Below are 26,788 nucleotides of genomic sequence, written 5' to 3' on the forward strand. Positions count from 1 at the left end.
TGGGTTTATAGCCGCGATTGCAAGGAAACACTCGTGCAATAATTCTTTAAACTTCAAAGCGATTATGATGTACATTTGAATTTTTAATTGTTACCCTCTACTTAATCCAAAACTCCAATCAAGGGTCCCTAAAACATGCTTAAGTAGGATAACTTCTGTATTAAATACCATACTACAACATATTTGAGTAATATTTTTGCATTGACCCTACCACACCGTTTTTAAAGATATTGTAAGCTTCCCACGGATGACCTTTCATAAATGGGAATTACAAACGATAACATCATACTGTACATCATCAGTAGGGTGGTACTTCAATCCTGGTTAACTTCAATTTATAAACATAACTAAAGCTCCTCAAAGGTAACCATAATTTATTAACAATTTGAGCAATATTGAGCAAGAATGGCATCAGGTATAATATATGAGTCTTGGTCGGTGCTGTTAAAAGGGATGGGGTGGGAATGTCTAAGGTGGTCGTCAACTCAATATTGAATAGTTATCAATAAATATGATTCAAATAGATGTGTTGGGGGATAGGTTATGTCTCACCTACGCTGCTGAAGCAAATTTTCTTCCATAAATCTTAATATTTATACACTTCGGAAGTAGTCATGTGAAACAAATTAACGAATAAAAAAGATATAGGGTAACTCTCGATCAATCACAGCATTCTGCGGCGCTGTACAAACAAAGATCTGTTAAGCAACATCAAACAAGGCTGCTGCACAATGAAGATAATAACTACAAAATGGAATTCCTATAAACAATTATAATAATTATAACATTGTTTGGATCTGAAGACATTTTCATCAACTGCAAGTAAACATTGTAGTGGAATTAAGCGTGTATTTCATGATAGAAATCTGCAATTGTACAGCTGACGATATTCAAATAGCTCTGGTACATGTATATACCTTTAAAATCATTTAATGATACTGTATTTTACAGGATTATATTTGAGTCAAGTAAGACCCTACAACTGCTATAAATGCATACTTTCTGGAGTCATGGAAGTTGTTTATATCCCTCGACATCTAATTTGTATTAGCCACAGTTTCGTATTTTAGAAAGGTGTATTTTAGTACGCATTTCGATGCTATGACGGCTTGTGAATATTCACAAAATTAATGTTTGAATATGTTTTACAAAGATTTATCAAGAGTTTGACGTGAAACTGGATTTATTGCCAGTTACACATTTTTTAATTGCATGTACCTTGAATTCATAAAATATAGAACACTTATAAATGCATACAACAGGTACATGTATGTTAATTTGCTGCAAATAGATACTATGTTGTTTAAATATACAACACTAAAATAAAGCAGTGTTGTTCATGCGTAACAAAAAACACCAAATGAATATTAAAATATGTAAACAAGTTAAAAATAATAAATTCTACTCCCAGACCATCAAAATATAAAATTATTTTGCGAGATTGCAGACCTGGTTATCTTGGACCAAACTGTTCACATGAATGCAGATACCCAAACTATGGTTATGACTGTCAAAATAATTGTGCCTGCAACGAAGAGATTTGCAATCCTGCATCTGGATGTCCGAAAGTAACAGGTAATTTTCTTTTTTCATAATTTTCTTAGTGGTATTTTTTTAAGTCTTTTAAACATTGCTTGAAAATATACTAGAAGGAAAAATAAACGCAAAGTAATTATAAAACTTTGGCAGTAAATAAGAGCCGTTATTGCATATGTATTTTCCAGTTAATATCAAACATTTAATTCCATCTTTATTCAACAAGTTTCCGATATCTTTCGTGATTTTGGCTGATAGTACATGAGTTAATGAACTTCCCACGACAGTACCCCTGCAGTACAATTAAGGTGACAATTATCGCCGATTTTTTTTTTAATTAAAGATTCTATGCTCTATAAAGATGAACGATTCCCATTGAGACATTACTGACATCCGAAAATACAATGTGGTTCAAATCTACATGCTTGTCACGTGATTATGGCAAATGTACTTGGAGTTTCGAAGTCATCTATAAATTCAAATATTGCACAAGGATAACCAAGTTAAAATTCTTTGTTTATTTTATGATTTTTTGATGCTACTTGTGTTTTGTGAAAAGTGCTGCGAATCTATATAAATTCCACTATTTATTTGTTAATATTATTATTTGCTAATACTACACTTGTTAGACGGCAGATTGAATATTTTGTTTGTCACGTACGGGGTATTTTTATTACAAGATTTTAATGAATTTTGCAGCGCCTTTCAAATGAAGTTAATGTGTAAAAACTTGCATGGTACATTGAGAGTATGCCTTTGCAATAAAACGATTTATTAGGATCCTTCTATTACTTTTTCAATGAATCTGCATATAAATGAAGATACTCGGCCATATCACTTGTCTAGAGAATATACGGACAGTATTTGAATAAAATAGTTAAATTGATGTTGTATCCAAGATAACGGCTTTTAATTTAATTTTACTGCAAATAAAATTTTATTTGATAATGAAAGGCAATTTCTATTGTACAAACTGTGACTTCATCAACCTCTCACTCTGTACAAACTCCGTCAACTTCCACCAGATGACGTCATTTTGACAAGTGCATTTCAATAAACAAAGAGTTTATATTTTGCTGTGTGGGCTTTAACAAAACACAAAACTCCTTGTAATAGCAAGTTATGTTTTAATCTAGAGGTGTCTATAAGTTTAAAATCGCAAATAATTTCATTTTTTGACATAATATTTTGTGCCTTAAGGTATTTCACCCGACTGCTTTGAAGACAAGAGGCCCAAGGGCCACAGCGCTCACCTGAGCACATCGGGCTTGAATTTACTCCCCCCCCCCCATCAGGCATTCATCATTTGAACAAACTAGAATGTACACTACCTGAGGATGATTCCATATAAATATCACTAATCATAGCTTTGAAGTACTTGAAAAGAAGATCTTAAAAGATTTCCCTATATATCCCTATGTAAAACTTGGGTCGGCCATTTTGGCCCCACCCTAGCCCCGGGGGTCATGATTGGAACAAACTTGAATCTACACTACCTGAGGATGATTCCACATGAGTTTCATCTTTCCTGGCCCAGTGGTTCTTGAGAAGGATTTTTAAAGATATTTCCTATATATTCCTACGTAAAACTTGGGTCGGCCATTTTTGGCCCCATCCTTGCCCCGGGGGTCATGATTTAAACAAACTTGAATCTACACTACCTGAGGATGATTCCACATGAGTTTCATCTTTCCTGGCCCAGTAGTTCTGGAGAAGAAGATTTTTAACGATTTTTCCTATATATTCCTATGTAAAACTTGGGTCAGCCATTTTGGCCCCACCCTAGCCCCGGGGGTCAAGATTTGAATAAACTTGAATCTACACTACCTGAGGATGATTCCACATGAGTTTCATCTTTCCTGGCCCAGTGGTTCTGGAGAAGAAGATTTTTAAAGATTTTTCTTATATATTCCTATGCAAAACTTGGGTCGGTCATTTTGGCCCCACCCTTGCCCCGGGGGTCATGATTTGAACAAACTTAAATCTACACTACCTGAGGATGATTCCACATGAGTTTCATCTTTCCTGGCCCAGTGGTTCTGGAGAAGAAGATTTTTAAAGACTTTTCCTATATATTCCTATGTAAAACTTAGGTCGGCCATTTTGGCCCCACCCTTGCCCCGGGGGTCATGATTTGAACAAATTTGAATCTACACTACCTAAGGATGCTTCCACATGAGTTTCATCGTTCCTGGCCCAGCGGTTCTGGAGAAGAAGATTTTTTAAAAATGCCATTAAATTTTAACAAATTCATGATTATCTCCCCTTGGAAAAGGTCGTGGCCCTTCATTTGAACAAACTTGAATTCCCTTCACCCAAGGATACCTTGTGCCAAGTTTGGTTGAAATTGGCCCAGTGGTTCTTGAGAAGAAGATGAAAATGTGAAAAGTTTACGACAACAACGACAACGACAACGACAACAACGACAACAACGACGACAGACAACGGACAAATTTTGATCAGAAAAGCTCACTTGAGCCTTCGGCTCAGGTGAGCTAAAAAGTTCAGAAAGAACACATTACTTCAAAACCTTGTATTATAATACGTAATATCGCGATTACCTCACAGTTATCTAACTTACTACTGCTCTTCTGCGGGGGAGCCGAGAAAGCTGAAATCTCACGAGATTCCCGGGGCACATGGCATTGATAACAGTAGTGTCAATCGAATGATTTGAACATTTTTATGCCGAAAGTACAATGTATTGCCAAGAATTGATTTCCAAATAGTAGATTGTCAAATAAGGAAAGTTTAGATTACTTTATCAGCTTTAAAATACCACGATTTTCAATGAAAATTTAATGAGAAGACTTAAAAATATCGTAAAAAATGTAACATTTAAGGATTAGCTCCTCTCAAAGATTAATTAGGCTGGTTCAGCGATTGTTAAGGAAGGTATTCCACCAGGATTTTTTACTTATCTGTCCTTATAAATTCTACAATGATCAATCTTGCATTGTATTCAATAGCACATTTGTCCCCAGCCAACAGACGTTCCCTACCTCCATCGCGAAAGAGTTCCACTAAGTTAAGTAATCGCGATATCAAGTATTAATTTTCCTGACATATTTAAATTAAATAACGTTAATTATTATATATTCAAGGAAAAAAATCACTTAAAAAATCACAAAGAAACAAAACTGATGAGGGATTTTTTCTTGTGGTGTAAAGGTTTTTATCAGAAAATTCCGCAAATTTGCACATTTATTCAATTTACCCACACATACTTTTACTCAAAGAATTTATTTATGTAATGATAGAAACTTTAAGAATATGGGTCTCAATTCATATATCTAGAACATTTTTAGAACAAAAACACATTCCCTCAACAAACTTTGCCGAGAAATGAGATATATATATAAGAATTTTAAAATACAAAATTTACACACTTGTCTGAAAATCGCATATTTTGACCAATATTTAAAAATCTACATCACTGTCCTCGAATTTTCCTTTTGTATAATAAATAATTTATAAACATTAATTTGCAATATTTCTTCAGTAATATTCAAACTATTTTACATAAAAAAGATTGTAATTATTAACAATTTTTATATCAAATTGAATATGATAAAGGTAAATTGATTGAAAACAAAGCTAAAATTTAAGTGCCTAAAAGTCAATTTGATTGTACCGTACATGTAGCTGAGTACGTTACAAAATGACCCCCTTTTTTCTCTGCGATTTGGAGTCATAGTATATGAGTACGAGGGGTGATCAAAAAGTTCGCGAACTAATTGGATAACTTCCATAAATGAAGCAATATTTGGTTTCAGTGTTGATTATATTTTAAATTAGTTTTCTCCAATTTTAATGCACATCTGCCATCGTTCTGCTGATGCGCGAATCACGTGATATGGGCAGTCACGTGACCCCCTCCAAAGCGTTCTGTCACAAAAGCTGAAAGATTTTTCCGAGTTTTATATTTCTTTACATGTAAGTTAATTTTTTAAACAAGAACAGTTCATCTGTCAAAAATCGCCACATCTGAGCAACAGAATGAGTGGATAAGATATTCTTTCCCAAATTGAGCGTGGCGACCATCAAAACTCAAATTCTCTGTCTCGGGAGAGTCGTTTTTATAAGGTGGATAAAGTATGGGTGCCTACTTATAATCATATCTAATTTGTTAAAAATGAAAAGTAAACGATATCTTAGGTATTTAATAATTATATTTTTGTCGAGATATTCAACTATTTTCCAAACTGTAAATTAGACGTGTTTGATAACAACTTAATTAATTAAAAACACATCTCTTTCCAAACTTGCTTTCACTGGGCAACAAAACAAATATCATTTTAACCATCTGCATTCCTTCACTTAAACGATAAATCCAATCATTGATTGAATCTTTAGGAAGTCTGTTTTCTTAATAAACTGTGTACAAATTATCATATGCTACTGTAAAGGAGTTTCTAAAATAAACCATAAAATTTTACAGTTATTCGTTGAAAGAGTACAACTGAGACAACCATTTTTCATCACGAGTGATCTCCATAGTGACGTCATTTTCACATTGTGACGTCACAAACAAAAAGCTAAACTTTATTCAGCAAATGCTATTTATAGAACCTGTGTATGGTAATATGTTTACCAAATTTTTCTCTAATCTGAATTGTGGTTTTGTAGATATAGAGATAGTTCGCGAATTTTTTGATCACCTCTCGTACTTTTCAAAATATAATTCTTATCAAAATCCTTAATTTAACATATTTCACGAGTGACGTACATACATGTTCCTTAACTGTTTTTGCACCGAATCAGTGAAAGTAAAATTCTCATCATCTCCCTTGTGCATCTGTAAAAATCTTGAATTTCCTGTGCAAGGAGTTTAGTGAATTTAAAAGGTGTAAATATATCATGCTCTTACAATCTACGCGGGCGCAGAAATTCTAATGAAACGTCACATCTCTCAGTTTTGTTGACGGCACATGCACATGTTAAGGTACATGTATAAAATAATTGTTGTAGGTATTTGAAGAAGGGAGTTGGATTGATTGAGGTAATGGATTAGATTGTCATTATCCCAATCAAAGCAAATATCAATTCTAATTAAATCATTCGATGTAACTAATTAGATATTAAATCTACTTGCATATGCAGATCTAGTTATAATTTCATACTTATCTTATTGATACGTTAAATTCATCAAACTCCCTTTGATATAAGAATCTTACCTCCAAATTTTTCAATGTACAATAAATACATTGAGTATGTCCTATTGATTGATTGATTGCATACTGTATAATGTCCCTCTCCAGAATATTTCACTGATATGGGGACGTCACCATTGCCAGTGAAGGGCTGCAAATTTAGGCCTATGCTCGGCACTTACGGTCACTTATGAGCAAGGAGGGATTTTTATCGTGCCACACCTGTTGTGAAACGGGGCCTCGGTTTATACGGTCTCATCCGAAAGACCGCCCCAATTAGTCGCCTTTACGACAAGCAAGAGTGTACTGAGGACATACAAGTTGATGAAAAAAGAATATCATCAGTCTCGTTTAAAGTCATAATTTCGTAAATTCTATGGTCGATACAATGACGTTGTCAGCAAATACATTTAACATTCAGTATAATAGTGACAGACCGTTTTCATACTCATTGTTAGACCATTATTAATACACTGAAATGACGAAAAAAAATTCTGTTTTTCCCAATCATGACAAGGAGCACACATGACCGGTCGGCAGGGGATGCTCACTTCTCCATGGCACCTGATCCCATCTCTGATGTTTTGGAGGTCCGTGTTTGCCCTACTCCTACTTTGTATTGTTCTATGGACTAGTGAAACAAAATAAATATTGAAAATGTTCGCGGTTTTCTAGGACAACCGTCTTACATGTAAGGTGTTTTGCATCTTTTTTGTATATTTTAACAGATTCATTTCTTCGTATGAATCATTCACGGGATTCAACAATGGGCACAAATAAGGCTGAAGTCAGTTCAACAATAAGAAAGACGGAAGGAATAACAGGTATCATATTTAAAAAATCAATAAAAAGGCTTGCACTTATAACAGATGAGTTTTAAGGTATATATTCAAGATAAAATGGATGAGTATTGAAGACTTTTGAGTCATTTTAAGATAGCTAATGCATGTATGTATCGCCAGATACATGTACTAGTAACAAATAAACGAAATTTACATAATTGATAAGATTTGCATCTCGGGTGTTTTTAATGACATATCTGCCCTTTATGATAGGAAAAACAGTAAATGCTTTTGTCACAATATCTGTGGGAGATTTATCAGATTGACAATATCTACGAGGGTTGTCCCGTAAAATCATGGACTAGTTGTCTCGCGTAAATAATCATGATCACTGCGATCTGAAATTTTCACCAACCCTATGTATGAATTTTCTGAATAAGCATAGCAAATTTCAAATAGATAATATATGCATAAATAAACAAATTATGTGATTTTTTGTTAAAGTCACGTCGGGAGTTGCTACTTACACGACATTATTCTTTTCATCCGTTTTTCATGTTACATTTCTAGTATACTTCTGATAATAAACATGTGAAGTAATATATTGAAATAAAGGTTTTTTTTTTTTTTTTTTTTTTTTTAATCTTTATTTTCAACTACAACTGAACTTGGGATAATATATCCTAAGATATTCCCGGCTAATCCTCACCTATGGTGCCAGGGGCCCATTGGATTGGATAAATTATATCTTATATGTGGATATGTATATGTAATATAAATAAATATATATAAATATATAGACATAGAAATTATACATATATGATATGAATCGGAAAGATGCACTACCTTATAAATATAAAAATATGCAAATATTTGATTTTACAAAAAATAATAATAAATAAATAGATAAATAATTGAATAATAACAATTAAGTCTCGCTGCCATGGGGTACATCTTCCACCTCACAGAGTCCATAATAGTTACCCCCACCTGGCAGCACTACTGAAGGACAGACCCCTTCAGATAGTCAGACTATTATTATCACAAAGCTATCGAAATATCATAGAACCATTTATATGTAAAGTTTACATCTAATTTTTTATAAATCTCATATTGATACATAAGGTTTGCCTTTACATAATACAAGATATCATTTATATTTTCTTCTCTGTTTTCATATCTTAGCTTTATTTTTATCTTATATATAAAAAATGCTATGTAAGATAATAAATAATTCAATGAAATAGTGGTTTTGTTTTCTTCATAGAAAAAAACCAATACAATAGTTTTCCATTTTATATTCAAATTCAGACGGTTTTCTATATTTTCCCCAAATCATTTCTACATTTCTACAATCAAAAATTTGATGTTTTGTATCTTCAAGTGATTCACAAAAAGGACATTTATTCGATACATTTCTATTCCATTTGTGAACATTTTTGTTATTATTTAGTAGATTTTGTAATAGCTTATAATAAATTCTGCTAATTGTTTATCTTTTATTTCGTAATTTTTGATTGATAGATGCGTGTCTTGTTTTCCTCAAAGTTAAAGCTAAAGCTTCTCGACCAATATTTCTCGGAGTAAGGTTTTATAAAAGTTTTTTTTAGAAAAATGTCATATATTATTTTACTACTTATCAGGTTTATCGGTAATCTTTGTTTATTTTCTAACATAATCATCGTCTTATTTTTTATGTTTATATAGGCTCCTTTTGAAACATCATGATGTTTCTGTATAGGTTTTACAACTTTTTTTAAAATATTGTATTCACTGATTATGTTGGATTTGTTTACAAGAATATTTTGAAAATAATTGATATCATGGAAGTTTCCGTTTTCGTCAAACAAGTCCTTAATATGTAAAATCCCACTTTTTATCCAATTGGTGTAGAAAAGACTTTTATCATTAAATCGAACCAGGTTGTTCAACCATATAGGTAGAGACAATATTTCATTATCGGTTATCTCCCTTATATTGTGTTTTTTATATTTACAATCGTTCAATGTACTGAAAATTTCACAGTAGAAAATTGGTACAGTGCTGCTATCCCACAAGTTGACTAGGATAGGATCGGATAGGATTCAGGATTGAGGATTCACGATAGAAACATATAGAAATTAATCCAATCCTATCCTATCCTATCCTATCCTGTATCCTACAGCCAATCAGATTCGAGCAAAGGTTAATTCATATTTCAGAATAAATTACAAAAACGAAATACGGTATAAAATGTTTACAATAGAAATATTTATAATTTTTTCAAAAGAAAATAAAACATTCTTTTCTCTTAACACATATTTACATTATAAACTTCGAGTAACACGGCGTACGATCTAACCGTGAACGATCACCGGAAGATTTGGGAATGTAAACAACGAAGAGCCCAGGCATCGAAAGACAGTATTTCTTCAGCTTGTTTGGATGATTTAACCGATTCTTACTTGTGTAAAAGTGTATTAACATGTTTTTCTGTTAAATATGCTCTGTTTGTTTGGATAATTCCACAGGAACCGTCAGCAGCGGACTTGAATAGATGATGTGCTATATCATGTAAGTATACTTCACACTGCACACAGTATGTGTGCATTTTTATACACATTTATCGCTTTAAACAGTGTTCTCATGTCCTAAAATATAAAAATTTTATTCTTTTTATTAATATAAACAAAAATCGGGTGCGAGAAAAACGGAGTAGTGTAGACAGAAGTGCGGGGGGAGGGGGTGTTAATATTTACAAATACTCTGTCTTATGATTGATCATTCAATCAGATATCAAATATCAATGAGCTCTAAGACTAAAACAATCATATGTATTATGCCTAAATCAGGTTGTTACTCTTTTCATTTCCCTAATAAGGTCAGAAAATAGTTTTTTTTTTATTTCTGTGTAATTAATAATAAATGAATGTAGAATCATCATGAACATTTCTAATGCTTCTAGTCGCCCGCGTGGCGCAGTGGTTAGAGCGTCTGCTCTAGAGTCGCGAAGTAAGGAGTCATTCCTTACCTTGCGGGTTCGAATCCCACTGCGGGACTAGAGACCGGTCCTTCGGATGAGACCGTATAAACCGAGGTCCCGTGTCGCAGTAGGTATTGGCACGAAAAAGATCCCTCACTGCTCAAAGGCCCTGAGTGCCGAGCATAGGACAATATTTGTAGCCCTCCACCGGCAAGTGGTGGCGTCTCCATATGAGTGAAAAATTCTCGAGAGGGACGTTAAACAATATAAAAACAAACAATCTAATGCTTCTGCTTAAATTTTAATGAGCTCACTAAGCAGTGCACTTACATATTGTGCATGTATGTTTGATGTACTGTGCGTTATGAAACATAAGTTAATCTTGGCATTTTATTCATTACAGAAAATGGATTGTCTGCACTCATGCGTCATCGCAGTACAAGGATTTCAACCTAAAAAGTATGTATGATTTTATTTTTATCATGTATTTTTACATGGTCATTTAAATACATAAACATCATTATCTGAGTTGACGTGACATGTCTGCAGTTACTCGGAACAATTGATTTTTTTCTTTCAAAAATATTGAGAGTAAAACTAAAGGAAATGTTGAATTTTTCTGGTCATCATGTTATAGTATCATAGATTTTCATATTCAAATTTCAAGACCAAAAAAAAAAAAACCAAGAAAAAACATTAAATAGATAAAAACAAGCAGAAATAGAGAAAAGTCACTAAAACAAATGTATTCATACTTGTTAGAAAGTTGACAAGATAAAATGAATTATAATCTACAAGTAAATTATGTTGAATAATTTTTTTTTCTTTTATATGACTGAGGTTGCAGTATAAGATTTTATTTTTCATGATTTCTAAATGCATTACTTTTGGGAGAGAAAAAGGTGAAATTGTACATGAAATGTGAAAGATAGTCACAATCCAAAACATTTTAAACATGTTAAATGTGTATGAAATGTTTATGACAAAATTTACAATCAGCATGTCTATAATATCATTTTTTTTCCCAGAAACCCTGGACATTTACAGCTGTACAGAATGCAGTTCATGCCATATGCTGTTAGTGTAAATGATGAAAGATGTTCAAACCAGTGTCACAGAGTCCTAAGTCTGAAATCATGGTGTTTTTACTAAGGAGATCAGTGTGTTTTCTCTGCATTGTTGACATTTGAAGAACTGTTCGGTTTATGACCATCTCTCTGACAATAACTCTGACAATTTTAATTTCAATTTGAGCAACGGTTAAGAAAGCCAAATTCTATACATGTGAAACATTAAACAAGATTAATAAAACATTGATAAACTTTAATTTAAACAAAGTTCATGTACATGTATCTGTGATTTTAGCATTGAAATTCATAAATGCTGTACATGTATACTTTTAATGACTGTCTCATGGTAATGGAATATTCAATTGTTAAACATTGTTTAGGAATCACCTTGAATAAAAATATTGTGAACTTGATAAAGTATTTTTCCTCATTTAAAAACTGAAAATTTTAAGATCAAATGTCAAGGTCAAATACAAAGTTTACTCAAGAATGTGGTATAAATGCTGTGAGTACTGTGAATTCTTATGCATGTTTTGTAAGATCTAAGGAACATGTGGAGCATTTTAATATTTCTCAATCTGACACTGAACACGGATTAACATTCAAGATGAAAGGTCAAATATAAACTTGTTTTACTTAAGACTGAGTTATACATGTTTAAGATGGGAATTCTGAATTTCTCATGCATGTTTTATAAGATCTTAGAAACATGTGTGACCTTACTACAATATTTATTAATGTCAATCTGTCAACCAATATCAAATTTAGAAAAAAATATTCTATTAAACATAAATTATTAAATTTTCACACATAAAAAAATTGAAAATTGAAAATTACATTTGTACGGTGTTGAGCTGACCATATAAAATGAGGAGAAACTGAAGTGAAATGAAAAATTATAACAATTAGATTATCTTGAATTTAGCAACTATATATTTTGCATATTTTAAAAATATCACATGCAATTATATATGATGAACTGAAATTTAAAAAAAAATAAATTACTGAGTTTAAATTTTAAAAAAATCATACAATTAATATTGATTTTATAAGACAATTTCACATTTGAAATGTTTGATATGTGAAATTCAAGATATTCTAGATCTACATTTGACTTGTCTGTTTGGTCTAGTCATATATTTTCTTTCAGAATTGCATACAGAAAAATCTGTCACACAGGCACAGTTAGACTAAATCTATACAATTCATGTACATGCATGTTATTTTCATGGTGCTTTCTTTAGGAAAAAAAAATTTTTACATGAAAAAAATATACTTAAACATTATTACTATATAGGCATATGATTTTTTAAAATAAAGAAATATTACGCATTGGACGCAAGTCGCGATCCCGGGTCTCGCGAATATTGTAAGTAGGAAATTTAAAACACCAAGTATATTTTTCTTTAATTCTTCTGATAGGCCAATTTCTTTTCATATGTTTGCAAAATCAGTATTTGTCCACGTGTAATTACGATCTTTTTGTTAACATTATTTTTCAACATGGTTATGATATTCGTAAATTTAATTTGTGCTGAGCGGTTAGTCGGGAATTAGGGAATGCCGATCTCGATTATTTTTCTCCATTAAAATGTCTAACATTTAAATGAATACCATAACTATATCTGATTTTATTTTATTTTCTGGTAATTCCTTTTTTTCGTTTTGTCAATTTAATTCCTAAATATTAAAAAACTGAGAATTGCAGGATAGGATAGGATAGGATTAGACTGAAATTACAGGATAGGATTGTGGATGCAGGATTCACGATAGGATAGGATAGAATTGTCAACTTGTAGGATAGCAGCACTGTAATGACTTAAATATTTGTTTTATTTCACCTGTACTTGTTATATTTGTCCTAATAAGATACTCTGGTGAAACGAATTTTCTCGCAACACAAGATATAAAGAAGGACTTTAAAGATGAATTTTTTTCGTTGAAAATTCGTGTAACCCATGCGACCTTGAGCGCTTTCAGTTTACAATCAATGTCATCAATTCCTATCACTCCTTCATTCTGTTTTCCGATTAATGTATTTCTTTTTATCCGTTCTCTTTTTCCCCATAGAAAATTGAAGACTGTTTTCTTTATTTTCTTAATTGTTTTGTTTTTAGGATATTGCAAAATAGATGCACTATAGTAAATTTGTGTTAATGCTAAAGTATTAATGACAGTACTTTTTCCATATATAGTTAACTTTCTGGTGTTCCACATTGTGAGTCGTTTTTTCTAATTTATCGACTTTTTCTGTCCAGTTTTTTTTTCATAGCACTGGTCAGAATCATGACCTATATATATTTCTAAGCATTTTACAGGTGCATTAGTAATATATATATATCGTATAATTTATCATATCTGTTTTTCAAGGGCCCTAATAATATTCCTTTAGATTTATTCTTATTAAGTTGCATTCCTGATATTTTGCCAAATTGTTCAATTATCTTTATTGCGTTTTCTATAGATTTTATATCTTGTAAAAAGAGCTATGTATCGTCTGCGTGTTGAAGGATTTTTATTTCTTTGGGCATAAATTCATTAGTAAAACCTTGTACTTCTGGTGAATTGTGTAATTTTATTGAAATTATTTCTACAATAAATAAAAATAGCAATGCTGAGATTGGACATCCTTGTCGAATTCCTTTCGTCATTTTACAGGTTCTAGACATCCATCCATTATTTTTGATACGAAATACGGGCTTTGTATAAAGAATTTTCATCCATTTTATGAATTGATCTCCAAAGTTGAATTTATCTAAAGTGCTGAACATAAAGTTCCATTCAACAGAATCAAAAGCTTTTTGAAAATCAAGAAGTAAGATTGCTCCTTCTTTTTGGTTCGCTTCACAGTATTCAAATATATCAAGTAAAAGTCTTGCATTTTCACCAATATATCTACCTCTGATGTATGCAGATTGATCTTTATTAATCAATTTGTCTATAACTTTCTGAAGTCTGATAGCGAAAATGTGTGTTAATATTTTGTAATCACAGTTTGTTAAACTAATAGGTCTATCGTTTCTGAGATCGTTCTTTTCTCCTTTTTTATGTATCAGAGAAATAATTGATAATTTTTGCGAAAAAGTCATTTCCTCCTTTTCAGATGTCTTATTTAGTGATTCATAAAAATATTTTTTAATATAGTTCCAAAATATTTTATAGAATTCGACGGGTAACCCATCAGAGCCAGGAGATTTGTTGTTTTTCATTTGTTTTATGGCCTGCGCACATTCAGAAATCGTGGGAAGTTCATCACACATCTCTCTTTCTTGAATAGTTAATTGAGGACATTCACAATCTTCTAAATATTCTTTTATGTTTTCTACTCGGACCTGTTTTGTTGAATATAGATTTTCATAAAAATTACAAAGTGACTCCATGATGTCTTCAGTTTTATTTAGTAATTTATTTTCTTTTTTAATTTCATGTATCGTATTTGCCGATTGATTTTTTCTTTCTAATCTGAAAAAGTATGATGTATTTTTCCCCATTTTCTATCCAGTTTGCTTTTGATCTAATAAATGCACCCTTAGTAGTTTTAGCATAAATTTCGTCTAATTCTGTTTCAAGAATTTTTTTCCTTCTCATGTCCATTAAGTAGTGCGGAGACGTTTCAATATTTTCTATTTCTTTTTCTGTTTCTGTGATTCTTTGTTTTCTATTAAGACTTTTTTGTGTTGAAAAATTTATTGAAAACTCTTTGATGATAGATTTAACCTTTTCCCATCTTATTTGATGATCTATTACACCTTCCAATTCTTGTTGTTTATTTTTCAACAATTCCCTTAACTCAGACGTATAATTTGGGTCAATTAGTAGCGAGGTATTTAGTTTCCAGTAACCTTGACCTCTTGCTTCTTTATTCATTGAAAGATTTAATCTAATCGAAAGATGATCTGAACTTCTATTACCTTGCGTATTAGGAGCTTTTCTAAGAAAAACACTTTTGACAAATCTAACTCAAAAGTTTTAGACAAAAATACAAAATCTATTCTACTTTTTGGTATTCCGTTTCCGTCAAACCAAGTGAATCCTTGTTTTTCTTTATTTTTTGTCTTCCATGTATCAATCAAATTTAAATAAGTTAGCATATCTTCTAACTGTTTTGAGCTTTTATCATTATTTGTTGATTGTGTATTATGTCTGTCCTGTTTTTTAAGTACTGTATTAAAATCGCCTGCAAGCATTATGTTGTTTTCATTCATTGCTAACCTATAAATCCACGTTTTTAATTTTTTGAAAAAATCTATTCTACTTTTATCATAGTTTGGTGCGTATACGTTTACAAGGGTGATGACTGAGTCATTTACTTTTAGATTAACCAAAAGTTTACGGCCATCTAAAGATCTATGCACATTAAATTTTACTATTTCAAAGTTAAATTTCTTATGAAAAAGAATAGATACTCCTCTGCTATGTGCAGAATCTGTATTTGAATGTATGGATGTGCCATACCATCTTGAATCATATTTAAAGTTATTTTTTTCGCAAAAGTGCGTCTCTTGTAGAAAAATAATATCTATATTGTTGTCATTAAACCATTGATATAATGTATTTCTCTTATCATAACCATTTAACCCTCTAACATTCAGGGTAATACACTTTATGTATTCCATATTGAAAAAAGTAGACAAAGAGAGAATGATTGTGCATAATTAAACATATAAGCATGCATAGCTAAGAATTGTTATTTATTATGGGTAGCCGGGCGAGGTAGCCCAGATCTGACCCTGTTTTTCGGTTTTTTCTTTATTTCCGTGGCTATGCGTCCAAGAATCTGTCCCAGAACATTTTTTCCGGGCCACGCTGTGGGTTTAGAACGCTTCGATTGATTAAGGTTGAGGCCTGTTGCCCAAAAATCGTCGTAAGTAGTTTCGGCGAAGACGACATTTTTGGGTGAATTTTCAAGAGAGTCACGGAAATCCTCTACTTGTTCTGATTTTTTCGAAATAATTTCTTCCATTACTTCCACTTGTATGGAAATCCAGGTATCGGATGCCGTAATTAGGTTGCCAATTCTTTTGGACTCAAGTGCCGACTCCGCAGCTCGGATTTTATCTGCAGCCATCAGATCTCCGGATCGAATAGCTTTGACACACTGGAAGGCTTGTTCAGCAGAATTGAATTTTTCGCCAAAGACAGAGAGTTGACACGGATAGAAATTTGATAACACGTTCTCTTCACCATGAAAGAGAATACAGTTATTCGGACATTTTTTTGAGTAGTTCGGACACTGCTCATCTCCCGGGGAATGTCCCGGCTGAAGACAAATTTTGAACTTGGATTCCTCCGAGTCTATTGTAAACTGTCAAATGACATAAATAATAAACTGTCAATCATATGTCCTAAACATCGAGAGAAAAATAAAACTCTAATCTCAAGATGGAAGCATTATCTAAACCTGTTTATCTAAAAAACAGTGAAATTCAAATGAACAGAAACAAAAGAATATCTGATTTTGAGCTTATGCAAAGTGTGATTCGGTCCGTCGGGGATATGGTACGATGCATACAGCTCGACCGTGACCTCTGGCGAATATATTTGATCGATGATCAAAGCAAACAAACATTGCTGGCGCAAGGGGTTGACATCAATGATCAAAACTTTAATGTCTATGACCATAATCCTTACACAACAGGCTCAAAATCCCCTGCAGATAGAGTTCTCAAAGTCACTGTGTCTGGCGTGCCTCTCTCTGTAGATGACAATGAAATTTTGGCAATGCTTACTAAAGTAGGTACAAACCTAAAAAGCGATCTACAATATGAAAAAATAAGAAATCCGTGACCAAAAAAATGACTGGTGTGTTGAATGGCAACAGATATATCTACATAGAGCCTTTCGCAGATAACAAATTCCTACCCCGCACGAGCTACTGCGCAGGAATTCAGTGCCACATCTATCACTTTGGTCAACCAAAACCGCCAAAAAGAAAATGTCGCATTTGCTGGAGTTCGGATCACCCAACCAATGAAATAAAGGGTTATTTCTCGCCAATAGCATTTTCAAAAATAAAAATATTCACACCTCCTAACCTTATTAATATTCAGGGTCATAAACCCAAGGGAACATTCATTGCATCAGATTTTTTCTTTAAACAAGGAAAGACAACTCAAGATTTTTAATGGTATAGTCAGTTTCTTTTATCAATCAATACACATTTAAAATGTGATTAATTGGAGGGAAAAAAGAAAATGTATTGTGAGATATATGTTTTATTTCATTAACATCACTTCTGATTAAAGTTTATGTTGAATGAGTATAACATTAACACACAGTCTATTTTCAGTATAAAATACTGCTTATGTATATAAATATGTTCACTAAATTTCTGTTTAAGGAATACAGGTAAATTGATTTTCAAGTATGCACTGTACCTGATTTCACATAAGCTACATATCTGCAGCTACTATTACATGTAAATATTTCTGGAAGGTATCTATCTACATAATTATACATGTATTCAGTTATCAATTTTTTTTTTGTTAAATGAATTCAACAAAAATAAATTAAACTGATATGCACACCATTTATATATCATGACTCATATTGGAAAAAAAGACAAAGTAAACAAACAGCATGCAATCATGTTTGTATTTACAAGAAATTTACTAAGCACTACATGTAGACAGACAATGAAATATTCAACAACAAATAAGTTGTATATTACAGGACGTATGTTATAATAAAGATAAAGCTGTTTAAAAATGAAGTAGAAATTTATAAAACAATATTTAGATATTGGCAAGAGCGTCTGCTCGAGAGTCATGAGTAAGGAGTTGATCATTAAATTGCTGGTTCGAAATCCCACTGTCGTACATAGAGAAAAGACTGAATATACAGAGGTCCTGTGTTGCAGTAGGTGCTTGCACCAAAAAGATCCCTCATTGCCAAATTAGCCATCTGTGCTAAGTAAAGGACAAAATTTGCACCTCTCCACCGACAAATGTTGGCATCCTCATGAATGAAAAATTCTCAAGAAGAACGTTAAGAAACAAACAATAAACAAAAGCGTCTTTGAATATGCAAATTCTTTTTTCTTAGAAAGGATTCCTCAAATGAACTGTATCATCCCATGCAGTCTTCATGAATTCAGCAACCATTTGTTATATGGCCTGAAAATATAAAATGTTAATACATTAATATAAAAGTATATGATTGATATATTTATAATTCATCTTAACTTAATTAATCAATAAAATAAAGTCACAATTAATATCTTGAAAGGCTTATTGGACTGCTGAAAAACTGAGATATCCAAGAGATTCAGGGTAAGATATATAGAACAAAAAATGTGGACTTTAAAATGACTCTGATATCTCAATGTGTTCAAGATATCACTCAGTGTTTAAGATATATACCAAAGTTAAACTCTAAATAAAATTCATATATGCCATTTACGGTTGCAAATTCAATCTATCATTGTTCATTAATAATCTGCATGAGAAAGAGATCTGCGTAAAATGAGCTTATTATTGACAAAAATAAAACATGCAATGCAAAGTGTTTGCAAATCATTCATCCAATTTGTAATATACTGTCATGAACGTCAACATACCCTAGGTAGTTAAAGTTGTTTGATTTTAAGATACATGTGTACTGTTGTTTAACTGTACTTAATTAGACTGCACTGCATTCACTTGATTTCCATCAGCACACATTTTTCACATTTATCATCCATCATTTATTATTATGATGAGAGTTATGCCCCTTTTCTATAACCCCCAAAATATTGCTTTCTCTCTGAAAATTGTAGCTATTTGACCTTATCTACATGTAGTTTATGAGCTCTGCAGATTATTCATAACCAGCTATTCTAAGTTGCAGTTAGTTTGATATTGAAAGATTAATTGAAAGATTGAAATTCAAGATATTAACTAAAGTCTCCTTAAAATAGGAATTTAAATTATGAAAACTGAAATTATTTTAATCTCTACTTAATTCAATTTAAAAGCCAAGAAATAAACAAAATGATTTGCCAATATTTACAAAGGACTTTCTGTCTCTAATTATGGCACATCCAGTACCCTTGATTTTGGGATTCTGTACTATGATGTATTTGTTAAAAAAAATGATGATGCATCGCGGCTCTGATAATCTAATAAGATTTTATAAAAAGCCTTAAATATTCCAGAATAAAACTTTGACTCCCCTCCCCACTGTGGCACCACCCCACCCTTTACCTGTATGATCTGAACAAATCTAAATCTGCTCTGAACTATCTCAGAGTGACTTATCATGACTTGCCTATTCTTGAAAAGAATTGATTTAATTTTTTTTGTCTACGGATTACTTTTGTTCTCTCTATTTTATTGCTTTACTCTATTTACATCAATAACATATCATCACCATTATCAGCGTACCTTCTCTTTGGCCTTGACATCCTTTCCTATTCTCATGGTTGAAGCTTTCATCAGACAATTTGTATTGTTACAGCTGAACTACAATTATGATTAATGAATTTATACAATCCTCTAAATTTAATTAATGCAAATAAAATACATGCATTTGCAATTATGTGAAAAAACTGAATGAAAAATACTGACAAATATCATTGCACTACATGCAAATCAGAAAAATATGAAAATCATTTTAAGGTTACATAATATACTGATTTATGTATTGGCATAATTTTCAGTTCATTAAATTGTTTGCTGAAACATAAAACCAACTGTATTTATACTGTCCCTTTCAATGGATTTTTTTCTGCCTTTGAACTTACATGTACTGTTATGCAAACGATGTGAGAATTTTTCCACCCATTCATTATTATTAAAGGATCTACTGAAAATTGAACAGAATGTGATTAAATCTTTGAGCATTAAACGAAAACAAAAATCACTGATCATGCATTATTTTCAATTATATTGACCCTTTTTATCAACATCAACATCTCTCTCTCTCTCTCTCTCTCTCTCTCTCTCTCTCTCTCTATCTATATAAAAAATAACTTTACACAGGATTCTTTTATACATTAATATGTACATGTATATATTGGAGTAATTGGGCATGCTTCATATTTTTTCTTTGTTTATTCCACACAGCATGATCAGGATGAAAATAATTAAATACTAGTTATAATATTGCATATTATACACTTATTCAATGGTTGTGAGTGGGATAGCTCTTTTATCAAACCTGCGACAGGGAACTATTCCCCGAGGGCTTGCCCGAGGGGAATAGTTCCTGTCAAGGGTTTGATGAAAGAGCTATCCCACTAGCAGCCATTGGATAAATGTTTTATTATACTGATGTATAATACAATTTTTGAGTTTTGAACTTTTTTTGAGTAAGATAATACTATAAGAATAATCTGACATCATGATGACGTCACAATGCTACTGAAGTCATTATGACATCATCAGTCAATATATTTATCGCTGGAAATCAAAATTTGGTGGCAAAAATTGCACGAAAATTTTCCGAGGGTGGATAGCAAAAACTATACCCCGGGGTATAGCTTTGCTATGCGTGGACTATCAAAGATAGCTATTTTACCTTCTTAACTTTATATAGGAAACATTTTAACAGAAGTATAATAATAAATGTTATAAGTTTATCCTTCCAGTTACATGTACAATACTCACAACAGGCAAACCTTGAACGTTCACATCGCTGTCTTCAGAGTATATCCTGCAAGAAACATTCATTGCACATTATAATTGTTTGGATTTGATTTTTCTTTTTCATATATTTGCCTTTTTTTAAAAATGAAATTATAATTTATGTGCATACATTTAGTACAGTATCATGGGCATACATATGGCAGATCATTTTTAAATTCAATCAACAATTCCATTCTTCAAAAGAATAGATATACATTGTATACATGTAAAGGTCAGTAATGCCCATGTTTTTAAAAGTGGAAAAAAAATACTTTCTTGTGTATGTGATTTGTGTGGGATGGTGCATATCATAAAAAAAAAAAGCAAACAACAAAAAGGATGTCTCCATAGCTGACTTTACAATGCAAGGCTAAAAAATAATTGATTACCCCCTGGACTGGGGTCAGTGAATTAGTAGTAGCCTAGTGGGGTAGTGATACTCTGATGAGCTGACTAGTAAAAAACCTGAGTGAGCAGTGAAAGAAATTTTTTCTAGCCCTACAATGATTTCACATTTGTCTTACATCATATATATATATATATATATATATATATATATATATATATATATATATACATTTTCTAAATTCAATAATGTTTGCTTATGACCTTATAGGGTCAATTGTATTATTTTTGTCATACCTGGAGATGGCTGTTCAAGATGTACTCTAACCTGCAATAGACAACAAAAAAGAAAAATATTTTTCATGTATAAAATTAGATACATGTATTCTTACAAACAAAAATGCAAAACATCAATGTAAATTTAATATGTTTAAATCAACACAGACACAAATTGATGCAAGTCTGTAATTTATTATACCCCCCGCTTGAAAAGCGGGAGGGTATATTTTAAAAGTAATTGGTATTGTCTTTCCTTCTGTTACGCTTTGGGGTACCCATCTCTTATCCGCTAATTCCCCAGCTGATACCACTGAGTGATATTTGATGAGACTTTCACAGAATCTTTATTACATATTGCAATGGTGCATCTTCTATTTTACTTTTTGATCCGACACATATTTTCGGTTTCCCATAGTAAATCATGGACATTAATTTAGTGTCATGCAGAGCTCATTGCTCACAGTACCTCTAGTTTTATAATACTTATACTATCTCATTAGCTAAGTTTTAGATGGGCGATACTTTTAAAGGGAAAAAAGTGGTACAAATAGAAATATTCAAAAACTTTCATAAACTACACATGTGAAGTTTCATGTCTGATATATATACATAAGTATGTGAGAACTGCATGCATTGACTCATGTTGACATCATGCATCTGATCATAACATCTATGATATTAAATTAGAAAAGTATTAACCACCATTTTTGATCAGTAGGCTCTGGTGAAAACTGCATGATTGATATAAACAGCTGACACTATTAAAACTGCAAACAAATGTGAACAAACCTTTATATCCAGGTACACATGTATATGTGTAGAGGAAATTCGAAGAACTTGTGCATGTACACACGTGTATACGGATAGAATTAAATTTTAGTCTCTTGGTATTTAAAAAACACACAAATGGTTCTCACAAGTCACTGGGTATTGATAAGTAAAAATAATAATGACTTTTATGCGTAATTCTGCATATGCATGCATGGTAGACTACCTTACAAGTAGTTACGGCCTATGCGCACCTGCATTTTCTCTTCAATTTGAGACATGCTATTAACATCATTTGACAAACATGCCCTAAATATTTAGCCATTTTGTGCTACAGGTAACGGAAAAAAAAATAAATAAAATTTTACTTACGAGGGTTTTATTTACTAAATCAATGTATGTGGGTTAATCTTGACCGACACAAATACTCCCTTCCACGTGGAAACATGTTTACAAAATCGAGAGGTGTTGTTTTGACACTTTAAAGTGCAATAGCACTTGACAGAATGAGAAACCGTATACCTGCTTTCACTTTTCAAGTAAAGAATCGTTTGTTTTTCAACTTTTTGCAATTTACAAACCTTATAAATCGAGAAAACATAAAGTTTTACCTCTTTTTTCATGTTGAATTTCTCTCTCGATTTTCACCACTAGCATGTTGCTCCCGCTGAATTCTAGCGAGGAAAGCTGTTTGGACGTTTACGGATTTTGTTCATATTTGATTAAGTTTATCTCCGAATTCTTCCGATTTATGCTAATAAGGTTAGGAGGTGTGGTATTATTCCAAAGTTATCTATATATTGTCAGTACATTAAACACGGATATAACGTTAATTTCTACTTGTCTCGTTGTAACAGAGAAAAAAACAAACAAAAGAGTTTTTGCTCGGAAAAAATGACATATCTCTTTATAATTCGTGGAAATGTCACAGTATCGTTTAATTACATCACATTTCTACGGAACATTTTTGTTGAAAAACTATGTTTAGAGAATGGATACGATATCCACTGAAACAAAAGTCTTTTAGGATGTCCATTCAATGAAAATTAGTGCACCGCCTTTTCATGGGAATAAAAAGAAATTTTTGTTATTAAATTTACGATTTGATATACACTGAGCACTTTTAAACAACTAATTTTCCTCGAAAGATAATTAAAAGTCTCCATTGTAAACATTTCTTATAAAACATCATCCACATCCTGCAAATATATCCCGATGCGTAAATGACGTCATATCAAAAGTGTATTTGTTGATAGCTTATTGATTTATTCCGAATTCAGGAGGCAAAATTAATTCATTAAAATTTATATCAGTGGAAAGTATTTAAACTTAGTTTAGGTACATCAGAATGTAAGAAGAATCAGAATGTCTTGCGGATGTTTCCACTAGCTGGCTAAAATGACGTCTGACGTTCTTATAAATCACGATTCGGAGTTGTACGCCAATGTGCATTTCCTATGATTTTATGTACGGATTTTTGTACCAATCAAGTTTTACCTGTTAATTTTCGATCAGTACGTCTCTCTTTCTTTAGACTGCATTTTTCTAATTATTTTTTTCCCGAATGATCATGATGACACATACAAATGTAGTTTAATCTTTAATGTACTATGCTATTGTAGACTTTCAAAGTGTGGCATCATAACGAATAAACCACCATGACAGAAATTTAAAATAAATCGTCAAGATAAACTGCTTTAGTGGAAAAAAGTACATTTACCCAAGGTTCTGTCCACCATTTTAATTTATAATACTACCTTAAAGTCATTAATTATTCTCTTTTAAAATATATCTTTTATTATTTAAACATCAAAAAGGATCTATTTGGACGTCGTTTTGACGTTATAACGTTGAATATCAATTCTTGACGTTGCAACTATGTATTGTATTACCTTGCAGCATACGGATGATAACGTTAGTGTCTAAATCACCGTTACGTTTCATCTTTGCGCTACAAATAAAGTTGGACAAGTCCTACCTAAATTTAGGAATTTAATTGAGTTTAATCTCCATAAACAGCTGAGGAACCAATTAGACACAAACGTGCGATCTTCTGTGGATTTATTAGTATACATGTAAGTAATGGAAAATATTCCCACCGTCATTCAACTTATAGATATTGTTATATTGACTGTCAACAGTGACAGCGTCTTTTGCTATTATAATTTAGCCGTTTGTCCGTATGTTTTGTAGTACCTGGGGACTCGATCAAGAAAGACTTCACTAAGAAAACCCATTTCATTTCTATACGTAAGATCTGGTGATTTTGGGGGAATTTTTATCTTCTGTGTTCATTTTAAGTTTCTTACGGTGTTTTCACGCCGTCTAATCAAAGTGAACAGCTCTCCGGTGCTTTGTAACGTCATCAATCGTTACTATTTGTCGTTGTGTTCCATTATGAATGCTCAGGAAATTGCCAAAACATTAACCAAATGCTTTGAAAGTTTTAAAAAGTCAACCAAATAAATTGCAAAATCGAATAAGGATGATTTAAACTCCAATCTTTTATATTCTCTTTTTAAAAAAAACCTTCGTTTTTTGACCGCGCGCCGTTGATCCATTCCCTGTGCACATTCAATCATAATAAAATCTTAATTTTTGTCTAAATCTTATTTTAAAAAATGTGATTCTATGAAATATGATAAAGAGACATTCACTAAAAATTTCAGCTTTATGCGTCCATTAATTTTCGAGAGAAACGCTTTTCCACGATTATACCGGATAACCCTCGTGTGTGGTTTTTGGAGACCAGGTCTTCCAAGAATCTTAAAACGTAAGCATTTGTGCTCTTTACTTAATTTGCATAATTGTGTAATGTCATTTTTATTATATTTAAAAGAAAATGTGAAACCAGAAATCCATCCGTCAAAGATGCCACCTCTTCAAAAGGAAGCAGACATTTTACGTATTTGCATAGTCGTAGCCGGAACTGTTCTTTTCTCTCTGATCGTCGTTCACATTCGATTAAGTGTTCGCCATTATCTAACAACATGTACTGCAGCCAATGAGCGGAACAGCCTATATTAAACGTCTTCGTATATCCAAAAGAAAAAAAAAACTTGATAGCAAACCAGACTTTATTGTTTGTATATTTTATTTCAAATTTATTGCTATTTATTATCTTCAACTTCTGCATCACGAAACTACAACAGTTGCAAAATTTATTCAGTAAGTATGTGAATAAAGTGTATTAAACTTCTCTTTTAGAGTTCTTTTATTATTTGTTTGAAATCATTGATGACTAAACTAAAACTGTCAGACACATAGACACCGATATAAAACTTCTATAATGTAGGTTGAAAATTCACTAGAATAAATGAAATAAATAATCAAAGTATAAAATATCTGATTTCTTTTGCAGTAAAATTAACTATCTAATTTAAGAAAACAGAATCTTTAAAGAGATTGAGTACTGAAAACATTTGGCAATCAACAATGTCATCTTTAATCTGTTGTATACAAAATAAATTTCAGCATCCTTTGTGTCAACGACTTTTGAAATTACAACCTCTATTGAAATGATTATATCAATAATGGTTGGAATGCATTTCAATAACATATATGGGTTGCAACCACTTTTGAAATCACGAACACTATTGAAATAATTATTTCAGTAGTGGTTGAGAGTACATTTCAATAACAAACGTAGGTTGCAAGCACTTTTGAAACGCAACCACTATTGAGATTTTTATTTCAAAAGCGGTTAAAGGTACATTTTAATAACAAACATAGAATACAATTACTACTGAAATACGACCACTATTGAAATACTTATTTCCATGGAGTTTGAGTGCATTTCAATACAAAACATAGGTTGCAACCACAATTAAAATTATGTTCACTTTTGATTGATTTATTCTATATTGTTTAACGTCCCTCTCAAGAATTTTTCACTCATATGGAGACGTCACCGTATGCCGGTGAAGGGCTTCAAATTTAGACCTTTACTACTAAGGCACTCACAGCCATTGAACAGTGAAGGTTCTTTATGGATAACTGCTAGGGTGGTGCTCAGTTTGACACATGAAAACACAACTAATAGTTGAGGAATTGGAATGGTCATTTATTTAACAAATAAATGACAAAGTATTATGCAAATAAAACATATAAAACAGTAAAAATACAACAAACTAAAAGCACAATACCATAATTCAATAGAGGGAGTTGTGGCTTGATAAACATTACAAAAATGCCACATCCCTAAAAATAGAATATAAAAAAGTCATACACATAGTATTTAGACTAGAATAAATCAAAGTAATGAGACAAGATAATTTGGCAAATTGTA

The 26,788-nt window shown here is 31.9% G+C and overlaps 1 protein-coding gene and 2 long non-coding RNA genes across 6 annotated transcripts; 2 read left to right on the forward strand and 1 right to left on the reverse strand.

Moving 5' to 3' along the window:
- Nucleotides 1–405: 405 nt before the first annotated feature.
- LOC134269399 (platelet endothelial aggregation receptor 1-like) lies at nt 406–25,527 on the forward strand. Its single transcript, XM_062751592.1, has 4 exons — nt 406–415; nt 1,441–1,575; nt 7,418–7,513; nt 25,340–25,527. Exons 1-4 carry the CDS (start codon nt 406–408, stop codon nt 25,525–25,527), a joined length of 429 nt encoding a protein of 142 aa, XP_062607576.1.
- LOC134269366 (uncharacterized) lies at nt 9,514–11,644 on the forward strand. 2 transcript variants are annotated; one of them, XR_009992565.1, is made up of 3 exons: nt 9,514–10,024; nt 10,837–10,892; nt 11,481–11,644. It is a non-coding gene; the product is annotated as an uncharacterized LOC134269366 (long non-coding RNA). The 2 variants fall into 2 exon arrangements; XR_009992564.1 differs by having other exon boundaries at nt 10,837–10,896; nt 11,462–11,643.
- Nucleotides 18,560–23,171, reverse strand: LOC134269377 (uncharacterized). 3 transcript variants are annotated; one of them, XR_009992567.1, is made up of 5 exons: nt 22,873–22,986; nt 21,751–21,781; nt 21,091–21,136; nt 19,867–19,944; nt 18,560–18,618 (listed from the first exon to the last, which is right to left on the reverse strand). It is a non-coding gene; the product is annotated as an uncharacterized LOC134269377 (long non-coding RNA). The 3 variants fall into 3 exon arrangements; XR_009992570.1 differs by lacking the exons at nt 18,560–18,618; nt 19,867–19,944; nt 22,873–22,986 and adding exons at nt 20,244–20,287; nt 23,112–23,171; XR_009992571.1 differs by lacking the exons at nt 18,560–18,618; nt 19,867–19,944 and adding an exon at nt 20,244–20,287.
- Nucleotides 25,528–26,788: the final 1,261 nt, after the last annotated feature.

This window comes from Saccostrea cucullata, unplaced genomic scaffold (assembly GCF_032062105.1).
Source record: "Saccostrea cucullata isolate Sc308-1 unplaced genomic scaffold, CSIRO_AGI_Scuc_v1 ctg2404, whole genome shotgun sequence".
Taxonomy (NCBI): domain Eukaryota; kingdom Metazoa; phylum Mollusca; class Bivalvia; order Ostreida; family Ostreidae; genus Saccostrea; species Saccostrea cuccullata.

Bases quoted from the DNA above. Each gene is read 5' to 3' on its own strand.
- LOC134269399 (XM_062751592.1), top strand. The intron at 1,576-7,417 runs GTAATTTTCTTT...ATATTTTAACAG, and splicing joins TGGATGTCCGAAAGTAACAG to ATTCATTTCTTCGTATGAAT. The intron at 7,514-25,339 runs GTATCATATTTA...TATATTTAAAAG, and splicing joins AAAGACGGAAGGAATAACAG to AAAATGTGAAACCAGAAATC.